This window comes from Bombina bombina, chromosome 6 (genome assembly GCF_027579735.1).
Source record: "Bombina bombina isolate aBomBom1 chromosome 6, aBomBom1.pri, whole genome shotgun sequence".
NCBI classification, from domain to species: domain Eukaryota; kingdom Metazoa; phylum Chordata; class Amphibia; order Anura; family Bombinatoridae; genus Bombina; species Bombina bombina.
In genome coordinates, this window is record NC_069504.1 from 991,464,590 (window position 1) to 991,475,702 (window position 11,113).

Here is an 11,113-nt window from a genome sequence, read left to right on the forward strand (position 1 = left end):
CCTGATTATTGTACTATCCTATTATATAAAAGGCCAAGTGTGTTTGTCCAAAGCTGTCATGAGCAGTAGAGACAGCACAAGGACAAACACACCTGGCCTTTGAGTCCTGCTCCCTACCTAGCTGATCTGCTGTCTGCAGCAGAAGTGGGCGTGGCCGGGCATCAGCATTGTCAATGTGAAGTGGGCGTGGTCGGGTGGGAATGGCCGTGAATGGGTGTGGTCAAGCATGAAGGGGGCGTGGCAGGTCGCGGTTGGGAGATAGAGAGGGGAGAGAGATAGACAGAGAGGAGGGGAGAGAGAGAGAGAGAGAGAGAGAGGAGAGGGTGAGAGAGAGAGAGTAGGAGAGAGAGAGGAGAAGGGGGGAGAGAGAGTGGAGAGGGGGGAGAGAGAGAGGAGGGGAGAGAGGATAGGGAGAGAGAGAGAGGATGTGGAGAGAGAGAGGGGGTAGAGAGCTCAAAAGAGAGGGGGAGAGAGCGCAATAGAGATAGGGGAGAGAGAGCTCAAAAGAGAGGGGAATAGAGACTGCAAAAGAGAGAGCAAAAGGGAGGAGGATAGAGAGCACAAAAGAGATGGGGGAGAGAGAAAGAGCAAAAGAGAGGGGGGAGAGCGGGCAGGAATGGCCGTGAAGGGGGCATTGCCAAGTGTGAAGGGGGCGTGGCTGGGCATGGTCAGGAGATAGAGAGGGGAGAGAGATAGAGAGGGGGGAGAGATAGAGAGAGAGGAGGGGAGAGAGAGAGAGAGAGAGAGGAGGGGAGAGAGAGAGAGGAGGGGAGAGAGAAGAGGGGGGAGAGAGAGGAGAGGGGGGAGAGAGAGGAGAGGAGGGGAGAGAGAGAGAGGAGAGAGGGGAAGAGAGAGAGGGGGAGAGAGAGAGAGGAGGGGAGAGAGAGAGAGCAGGAGAGAGAGAGGATGGGGTAGAGAGAGAGGGGGAGAGAGAGAGCTCAAAAGAGAGGGGGAGAGAGAGCGCAAAAGAGATGGGGGAGAGAGCTCAAAAGAATGGGGGATAGAGAGCGCAAAAGAGATGGGGAGAGAGAGAGCAAAAGAGAGGGGGATAGAGAGTGCAAAAGAGATGGGAGAGAGAGAGCAAAAGAGAGGGGGGAGAGAGCGCAAGGAGAGGGGGAGAGAGCGCAAGGAGAGGGGGATAGAGCGCCAAAGAGAGGAGGAGAGAGAGAGAGAGCAAAAGAGGGGGGAGAGAGAGAGCACAAAAGAGAGGGGGAGAGAGAGCACAAAAGAGATGGGGGAGAGAGCTCAAAAGAGAGGGGGATAGAGAGCGCAAAAGAGATGGGGGAGAGAGAGAGGGAACAAAAGAGAGGGGGATAGAGAGCGTGAAGAGAGGGGGAGAGAGAGCAAAAGAGAGGTGGAGAGAGAGAGCGCAAAAGAGAGGGGGAGAGAGAGAGAGCACAAAAGAGAGGGGGGAGAGAGAGAGAGAGGGGGGGAGATAGAGAGGAGGGGAGAGAGAGAGAGGAGAGGTGGGGGGAGAGAGTAGGGGGGAGAGAGAGGGGGGGAGGGGGGGAGAGAGAGGAGGGGGGAGAGAGAGAGAGGAGGGGGAGAGAGAGAGGAGGGGGGAGAGAGAGAGAGGAGAGGGGAGAGAGAAAGAGGGGGGGAGAGAAAGGAGGTGAGGAGAGAGAGAGGAGGGGGGAGAGAGAGGAGGGAGGGAGAGAGAGAGAGAGGAGGGAAGGAGAGAGAGAGAGAGAGAGAGAGAGAGAGAGAGAGAGAGAGAGAGAGAGAGAGAGAGAAGGGGGGAGAGAGAGGAGGGGAGAGAGAGAGAGAGAGAGGAGGGGGAGGAGAGAAAGAGAGAGAGGAGGGGGAGAGAGAGAGAGAGAGAGAGAGAGAGAGGAGGGGGGAGAGATAGAGGAGGGGGGAGAGAGAGGGGGGGAGAGAGAGGGGGGGGAGAGAGAGGGGGGAGAGAGAGAGGAGGGGGGAGAGAGAGAAAGGGGAGGGAGGGAGGGAGAGAGAGAGGAGGGGGGAGAGAGAGAGGGGAGGCAGTGAGAGAGGGGGGGAGAGAGAGAGGGGGAGAGAGAGAGCTCAAAAGAGAGGGGGAGAGAGAGTGCAAAAGAGATGGGGAGAGAGAGAGCTCAAAAGAGAGCGGGAGAGAGAGCTCAAAAGAGATGGGGGAGAGAGAGAGCAAAAGAGAGGGGGAGAGAGCACGAATAGAGGGGGAGAGAGCGCAAAAAAGAGGGGGAGAGAGAGAGCACAGAAGAGAGAGGGAGAGAGAGAGCGCAAAATAGAGGGGGGGAGAGAGAGAGCACAAAAGAGAGGGGGGAGAGAGACCAAAAGAGAGGGGGGAGAGAGAGAGCGCAAAAGAGAGGGGGGAGAGAGAGCACAAAAGAGAGGGGGAGAGAGGGGAGAGAGAGAGGGGAGAGAGAGAGAGAGAGAGAGAGAGAGAGAGAGGAGGGGAGAGAGAGAGGAGAGGGGGAGAGAAAGAGGGGGGAGAGAGAGAGCTCAAAAGCTAGAGGGAGAGAGAGAGTGCAAAAGAGATGGGGGAGAGAGAGAGCTCAAAAGAGAGGGGGGAGAGAGAGAGCACAAAAGAGATGGGGGAGAGAGCTCAAAAGAGAGGGGGAGAGAGAGCGCAAAAGAGATGGGGGAGAGAGAGAGAGCAGAGGGGTAGAGAGAGCGCAAAAGAGATGGGGAGAGAGAGAGAGCAAGGGGTGGGACCGCTGTACTGCAAAAAAATGGCCCGTGTGAAGGGCTTTAGGACTAGTTTTATATAACTTATTATTGTACTATTTTATATAACTGATTATTGTACTATTTTATATAACTGATTAATATAATATTTTATATAACTGATTATTGTACTTTTTTATATAACCCTGATCATCGTACTATTTTTATAACCCTGATTATTGTACTATTTTATATGACCCTGATTATTGTACTATTTTATATGACCCTGATTATTGTTCTCTAATAGTTGCTACAGAGAAGTTGGGACAAATTATTTTATTTAAATTCTTTAATTTAGTGCAGTTTTCCTTTTATCCCCCACTAACCAGCTGCGCCAATGAACTGCACTGTATCAGGCAAACTGTGTCTACTTGCGGTGTTAATGCGGTTTATCCCCCTCTGTGCACCGTGCTCATCAAAGACGCCAGCTCAGCTTATGTGTCAGTTGCCCCCACCAGCCATGAGGCTTACCGCTCACCAGTCTGAGGAGGATCTCCGGACACTGGATTGTGACGTCCGAAAGCCGCCCGATCTGCTGCTGCTTAACCCAGAAAATCTGGTCGCCTCAGGTCAGGTGCATCCAAACGAAATCCCCGGTCTTGAGGCCTTCTCTTCTGACGTCTCAGTCTGGCCACGTGGGTGCGGCCCGGTAGCATCTAGCCTGTTCGCGGCTCCTTGAGAAAGACACTCGGCACAGCAGGTATGTTCGATTCGACCTCCACTGTGTGATCAGGTGCTGGGGAGATTGTGTAAACAGGCTGCGTCGGTCTGCTCAACTGAGATACTGTTAGCCAGATATGAGTATAGCGCTACAGGGATGGCGGTCTCCTCTCACTGACTTCGTAGCTTCACGATCAGCAGTGAAGTTCTACTTAGCAGATGTTTGGCTATGGAGTTTAAGTCCCTTCCCAAGTACTTTTCTGAATTTTTTTGGCTATCTAATCATTCCAAATTTAATCAAGATAATACAGGGACCACAGAGCACTAACAAGAGGCAGCCATCTCTATCGGTGGCTAGGCTCCGCCCCCCGACCCTGATTATTGTACTATTTATATAACTGATTAATACTGTATACTATTTTATATAACTGATTATTGTACTATTTTATATAACTGATTATTGTACTATTTTATATAACTGATTATTGTACTATTTTATATAACTGATTATTGTGCATTATAAAGCTTGACACTCAGACAATAGTAAATCTCTTCTGCCATGGTCAGGTGGATGAAACTCAATAAAAGTGAATTTCAGCTTTATTGAAAAACAAATGTGTAAATATACAATTTTACATAAAAACTTTATTTTTTCTATTTTGTTAAGACATTTTATTTTTCAACAAATCCCTTCATTTTACTATGTGTTATTCTCCAGCACCACTTCATGTGAGGATGGAGAGCGAATGACAAACAGGTATACAGTATGTACAGTATATATGCTGCAATCACAGAATACATTTGTTCCAGGAGTGAAACTGATTCCTTACTTTACCCTTTTGACAGATTTAAATAAACAGTAAATTAAAAAAAATGTTAAAATAAGGGAATTAAAAAGAAGCTCAAAACACAGCATTTGTTTTTACATTAGAATAAACGCTTTAGTACAGATCAGTAAATGGAATGTTTCTCAAAACCAGTTCTCAGGACTTGCTAACAGGAATGAGCATTTGGGTATTATATCAGCACCAGTGATATACTTTAGGTCTCCCTTCCTTGCTAGCAGGTATTGCTGACTAGAGTTGAGAAACTTCCATCACTGTAAACTACATGTTAAATGGCCTTTCAATCTTGAAAGTAGAATTGAACCTTCCCTTGTTGCTTAAGGGTTAAACGTTTACAGAGAATAGCTCGTTAACTGACAATTCAAATAGTCTGTGCTAAATCTGAGTGGTATTAATCCAGTCTCCTCCCCATCAGGTGTTGCTCATGGGATAAAAGTCTGATCTCTGGCTGCTGAGAACATTCTCTAATCACAGCAAGATGGGTTTCTCTGTTGTGCTGTGGGTTCTAGGTTTGCTTCTGAGCTGTAAGTTACAATGCTTGGTTTGTGAAGGAGAATTTTTTTTGGAGGAATCTTCACAGCTGCGTTGTGGTTTGACCAGCCTCCAATTTTCTCTTCCTTCACTGGATAATGTTACTGCTTTTTCCCTGATAGTACTAGGTGAGTAAATCTAGCTTGGGAGTAGATGGTAACAGTAACCACATCTCATGTATGTGGGTCAGCAAACGCAATGGTGCCGATACCACTAAAACTTTGTTTTGAAGACTTTTCATATCTTATGGGATTTTCCTTCTATCTGTATCATGAAATAATTTTTGGGTTTCCTGTCACTTTAAAGGCTTTTGTTGAACTAGAATGCTGCAGGTTGTTTAATTGTAGTAATTTGTATCCAACTTCAACAAAGTAGTTTAGCTCCTTGCAGAAAACAAATGCCAATGATTAAGGGATGTTACAGTCATCTTCATATAGTAACACATTTTGCAATATACTTGTACAGGCAAAAATGTTTCTATTAAGTTATCACTGTCTTTTTGTGTAACCCTTTCTGTGCATGTGAAGCATAGCTAGATATTCTCAGTGCACCAGCATGTTAAATACTACAGCTTCTCAGAGCATCAGTGGGGCTTGTATCTTATCAGCAATTAACCAATTGAGTTTACCAGTTGGTACATATGCACCTTTTAGGCTCTCTGAGCGAGTGCTATTTAGAATGCTGGTGCATGAAGCATAATTAAAGGGATACTAAGCCTAATATTTTCCTTTCATGTTTCAGATAGAGCATGCAACTTTCTAATTTACTCCTATTATCAGTTTCTTTGTTCTCTTACTATTTTTATTTGGAAAAGGCATCTAAGGAGCCAGCCAATTTTGGTTCAGAACCCTGGACAGCATTTATCCACCAATCAGCAAGGACAACACAGGTTGTGAACCAAAAATGGGCCGGTTTCTAAATTTACTTTCTTGCTTTTCAAATAAAGATGGCAAGAGAATGAAGAAAAATATGAGTAAATTAGAACGTTGCTTTAAAATTGCATGCTCTATCTAAATCATGAAATAAAATTTGGGTTCAGTGTTCCTTTTTAATAAACTTTTGAACTACAGTTCTTATTAGAAGCCTTTTTGCTAGTACATGTGTATTATAAAATTGCTTCTGTTCAAAACTGACTTTTATGAAATTTTAATATGTTTGTGGGTTTTGTTTTGTTTTTTTCCCCATTGTTACATAAACACTTAAAGATGAGCTATATGATCCATTTCATATATAAAAAAAAAACACATTTGTTTCGGCGGTGTTTGAATCGCTGATTATATATTTTTTTTTTTGCGTATATAATTTTTAGTGGTACAAATTGCTATGAACCATACCAAGACTTGTTGATGCAGTTTACTTGAAAGGTAAATGGTGATCTTCTTTCATAGATAACCAAGGAGAGTCTCACTATCTACACAATAGCTCAAAATGTGGCACCTGGGTTGGACAGGAACCAGATGGCTCTGTGGTTGTTGGTGCTGCTTATGATGGCTGTTATGTGACTGAGCAGGTAAAGAGCATTTCTTGGTTTGGGACAGCTGTAAAGACTTATTCTGAACCATGTGTAGACTGGCAAATAAGCTATTGCTGTTTTAGTTCTGAGTAAACCATGTGATACCTCCTTAAATGAACCTGTGTATCTTTCTTTCAAGATATCACACAGGTCTGAATTTAAAGAAATATAAACTGGTCCCCATCAAGTGTCATGGGGTTATGTCTGTTAGGCAAATACAGGATATATGTATCTTGTTTGACATCTAAAAATAATCAAAATAGATCCTCTAAACATGATCAGATGTTTAACATTTCTAGAGCCACTATTTAGTAGAATTAGTAAATTGCCTGGCACTTCCTATACTAGTGTAACTTTGTTCATTCACTACAATGTGATTTCTACACTCACAGGAAGACACCTATTTAATGACCATTCTTCTGAAAGAAGCCCTACTTGATGGAGAGATTCAGCACCATAAAAAGGAGCTTAAATGTCCAGTCTTACCAGGTAAACTCTCTATGGATTATAAAATCACATTGCTCATTTCAATGTATTTTAACCTTTTTCTATAGGGACATGGTCTACTCCAGAACTTTTGTTTAAAAAGGTAGATGACCCCTTTATCCAGTCTATGTTTGCATAACCAACAGTTATATTGATGCTTTTTGCCTCTGCAGAGTGCTCCCTTTATTTCAGTCTTTGGACTGACCTTTACAAGTCAGCACTGATTGGCTAAAATGTGTAACTCCGCAGGAGTGAGCAGTTGTCTATATGGCACACATGAATTAGCTGTGACCCTTCAAAATGCACCGAGATAGGAGGCAGCCTTCAAGGGCTTACATATTAGCATGTGAGCCTACTTAGGTTTAGAAGAATACCAAGAGAACAAAGAAACTTGGTGGTAAAAGTAAATTGGAAAGTGGTTTAAAATTGCATGCCCTATCTGCAGAAATAAAGGGACAGTCTAATCCAAATTAAACTTTCATGATCCAGTGTCCTTTTGCCTTCCTGTCCCAGCATCTCAAAGAGGAGGTGGCCTAAACAGGACATAAGAGTAAAGTGGTTGTCTGTGGGGTGTTTATTTTTGTTTTTAAAGCTTTGCTAGGAGATGCTATATAATGGCTCCATTCAGTTTATTACCAATGATCAATATAGGACTTCTGCTGCAAAACCATGTGACCTAAAACTTTTTTCTGTCTAGCCCTTGCCCACAGCTACACAAGGAAGCAAACATTGTGAAATTTAAGTGCTCACTTGCACAAAAAATGTTTTTTTAAACGCAATCTGTTTATTTTACATTTAAAGGGACAGTCAACTCTAAAATTGTTGTTTAAAAAGATAGAAAATCCCTCTATTGCCCATTCCCCAGGTTTTGCACAGCCAGCAAGGGTTATATTAATGTACTCTTAAGAGGTTTAGATACAAAAGGTAATTACAGAGGTTGACAGTCCCCCTGATCACGTGGCTATTTTTATTATTTATTGACTTGCATTTTAGTCAATTAGTGCAGTCATCAACATTGTGTCGCGCCTGTGGGTGTTCTATCTGGCCCACATGAACTAGAAGCTAATAAAAAGCATGTGATAAGAGGCTGTCTGTAGTGGCTTATAATAAGGCAGAAACTTAAAGGGCCACAGTAACAGGCATCGAAAAAATTTTTTACTTACAAACTACCCCAAATACGCTTTTTATCAATAGCATTTCATTAACATATCTCTACTGTATATCAGAAATCTTGTCTGCAAATTTAATTTTTTTCCAAACCCACTCCGTGGGTATCCTTTGCTCTGTACCAATCCGTTTACAATACCTAGGTTTCAAAATGGCACTTTAAACACAGTTATCGGTTTAAGTATTTTTAACATGCAGTGCTGAAAATAGTGGGCAGGATAATGTGACATCATCGGCGAATAAAAGAACTTTTAGAACGTTATGAAACTTTGTTTTGGAGAAAATATAGGTCAGTAGGTTTTAATTAATGTTAACTTTAATATGTTAGTTTAGCTTAAAAATTATAACAAAGTAATCCTTCAAAGGTTTACATGTTATAAAGTATATAATATAACTGGTTGTTTAAAGCTGGGGAATACATAGTAAAAGCATTGTCTGTCTTTTTAATAAACTCTTTTGTTGTTGACACTGCCTTTTTAAACATTACAGTACGTGCAGAAAGTTAGCTGTACTTACAATATACTTTAATTTTTTTTAAGACAAGGGCATATGGGTAAATCTTCCATTTCTAGCTCACTGACTTTACAGCCAAGAATAGGAAAGTATTCAAATGCCAGAACCCTCGCACCATTTTCCTTGCTACTGACTTGAGTGTTCTGGTCTCTTAAAGCTATGGATGCTCCCAGCCCAGATGTTTGTGCTGCCATTGCCAGAGGGGACAGGGTGTCCTGTGCCAATGCCCCAGTATCCAGAGACCTCTGTGAAAGCCTTGGGTGCTGCTTCACTCCTTTGGATCCTAGTATTTCCTGTTACTATGGAAACAAAGGTGAGTTACCAGCAAACTTACTCCCCTCACACCCTATTCTGTATAAAGGTGACATTACATTAAATTGTTAATTTGTCATTTATTTCATGAGGTACTTATCTTCTCACCATATTATGACTGGTAAGGTTAAAGGTGTTAATTATAATTGGTTTTTCTTCTCTCCAGTGACTGCACAATGTACAGCTGATAACCAGGTTATAGTTGCCCTCGCTAAGGATGTGACAGTCCCTCCATTAATACTGGACTCCGTAAATGTGCTGTCTGTGAACACAGCTACTTGCAGTGGGTTGCAAATCACCAGGAACAACCTCTTTGCAGTCTTCCAGTTTCCTTTGTCCTGTGGAAGTGGCCATATGGTAAATAGAGGCATGGGTAAAACAATACTTGGCTATATAGTGTGGTGTAATAGGTTCCTGTTAGCAACTGGGTATAAATGTATAGAATACATACAGTATTTTACATGCCCTAGACCTGAACTGCATTTAGTAAATAAAACTGCTTTGCTATAATTAGATTCTAATACCTCACAAGTATTGAGGGGTTTGTCCCTTTCCAGGAGCTTATTTCATAGTTTTGCAGTTCTTCCAAACCTGACCTTTCTTCCCTAACAGACAGATGTTAGTCAGATTTATGAAAACGTCTTTGAAGCAACGAGAGATGTAAGGAACTGGCAAGGGGCATCAATCACTAGAGACAGTACAATGAAGTAAGTTGGGATTGGACCTGCTGGGTGATGAGCATCCAATTTCAGATGCACTTTAAAATTATAATGTAATATAAGGGTAGAATTAGCTACCTTCATACTTTGCTTTTCTAGGCTGACTGTTCGCTGCAGCTATTCCAGAACCAGTGCTGTACTACTAAAAGTAGATGTTGTCACCCTGCCGCCACCACCTCCTGTCTCCACCACTGGACCTCTTTCACTGGAGATGAGGATAGCTCAAGGTAACTCAATTCTAAATCTAGCCAATCCAAGCTTGCTAGCCTTTGTCATAAGAGCACCTTTATCACTATTTTCATTATCTAGATGTATTCTATACCGGATATTATGTTGATGGAGACTACCCTGTTGTAAAGGTTCTGAGAGAGCCAGTCTACCTGGAGGTCAGGATTCTGAGGAGAACAGACCCTAACCTGGTGCTTGTACTAAATGACTGCTGGGCCACCCAATCTACTGATTCCTACCAGCAACCACAGTGGCCTGTCCTGGAGAAAAGGTAGTATTGCAAACCTTCTATACTTTATCAAGCTAACTAAGGTTTTAAGATTATGACTTTATTTTTTATTTTTTTTTATTTTTCCCTCCCCTCAGTTGTCCTTTCACTGGAGATAATTACCTTACACAGCTGATTCCAGTTGCTGCATCACAAACTTACCCAACACATTACCAACGCTTTTCCATCAGCACTTTCACATTTGTGGATGAAAGAACCCAGCTTTCTCTTGGAGGATTGGTAACTTTGCTTGAGTTTGTATGGTCAGCTTTTTAAATGTAGTGAAAAACTACCACATTTAAAACTTGTCCTTTGTAAAATTATTAAATGTATTGATTAACTTAGTATATTCCACTATAAATGCTTCTGTGAAGGCCAATTTCCCTGCACTTCCTCATCTAGTTTTAGGATGGTAACATTCTTTCCTCCCCAGGTCTACTTCCACTGCAGTGCCTCTGTATGTGTTCCATCTAACTTTGATTCCTGCAGAAGAACTTGTTCATCAAGAAAGCGTAAGACCTCTAGAACCCTTTACTAGCTAATGCAATTAAAGACTTACATTTACTTTATCCCTTCATTTATATTCCTAATTCAGGGAGAATGGTACCTGTGGAGGACACCATGACCATAGTCACATCTGAGGGACCCATTTACTTTGCCAGTGCTAGCATGGTGAAGGCTGAGGCACCAGGTAATGCTAATCAGAATTGCACTCTACGCTACTGAATTATTCACTGCATGAAGCAATTGTAAGTGCATCTTAGGTCTAATGTTAGAACTATTTTACATATTGTCCAACTATGGCTTATTCCTACAGGTGATTCTGGTTATGAACCTTTAGCCTGGGCCAGAGGCACGGCAGTTACCGGAGGTGTTCTGTCCATCGTATTTGTTATAGGTGTCTGGAATTACAAGAGGATTCACACCACAAAAAGTGAACAAGTATAAATAGATATAAATAAATAGTTTTCTACAAATATCATGTCTTGATTTCTTTAAACCTACAAAAGTAATGGCTAGTACAAAAGATTAATTTCAGGATTAGCCACCACTGTTGCAACAGTGGCTTCTAGAGTGTATAGTTGAATTAAAATAGGCTTTTTGTGTGCCGCAATAAAACTTTTTTTTTTTTTTTTGATAGAACATGCAAATTTCTTTTTTTTTTTTTTTTCTCCTATACTTTTAAAAGTAAGGCATCAGCTTTCTT

The 11,113-nt window shown here is 42.2% G+C and overlaps 2 protein-coding genes across 2 annotated transcripts in view; one reads left to right on the forward strand and one right to left on the reverse strand.

Annotated features, from left to right (window-relative positions):
- The window catches only part of LOC128664031 (zona pellucida sperm-binding protein 4-like), a 45,432-nt gene extending 41,759 nt beyond the window's left edge, over positions 1-3,673 (reverse strand). Inside the window, exon 1 of the mRNA XM_053718683.1 lies at positions 3,143-3,673. The gene's annotated coding sequence lies outside the window, so the exon portion shown is untranslated. The remainder of the gene's footprint in view (positions 1-3,142) is intronic.
- A 974-nt stretch (positions 3,674-4,647) lies between these two features.
- LOC128664846 (zona pellucida sperm-binding protein 4-like) lies at positions 4,648-10,854 on the forward strand. Its single transcript, XM_053719648.1, has 12 exons — positions 4,648-4,828; positions 6,089-6,210; positions 6,606-6,702; positions 8,537-8,692; positions 8,858-9,048; positions 9,304-9,398; positions 9,510-9,637; positions 9,720-9,909; positions 10,005-10,146; positions 10,340-10,418; positions 10,502-10,597; positions 10,724-10,854. The coding sequence occupies exons 1-12, from the start codon at positions 4,648-4,650 to the stop codon at positions 10,852-10,854; spliced, it is 1,608 nt and encodes a 535-aa protein (XP_053575623.1).
- The last annotated feature ends 259 nt before the right edge of the window (positions 10,855-11,113 follow it).

What these genes read in the sequence shown, in the direction of transcription:
- LOC128664846 (XM_053719648.1), top strand. Translation starts at nt 4,648, where the DNA reads ATGGGTTTCTCTGTTGTGCTGTGGGTTCTAGGTTTGCTTCTGAGCTGT. An exon ending in TAAATGTCCAGTCTTACCAG is followed by an intron (nt 6,703 to 8,536) that starts GTAAACTCTCTA and finishes GGTCTCTTAAAG; the next exon opens with CTATGGATGCTCCCAGCCCA. An exon ending in CTGTTACTATGGAAACAAAG is followed by an intron (nt 8,693 to 8,857) that starts GTGAGTTACCAG and finishes TCTTCTCTCCAG; the next exon opens with TGACTGCACAATGTACAGCT.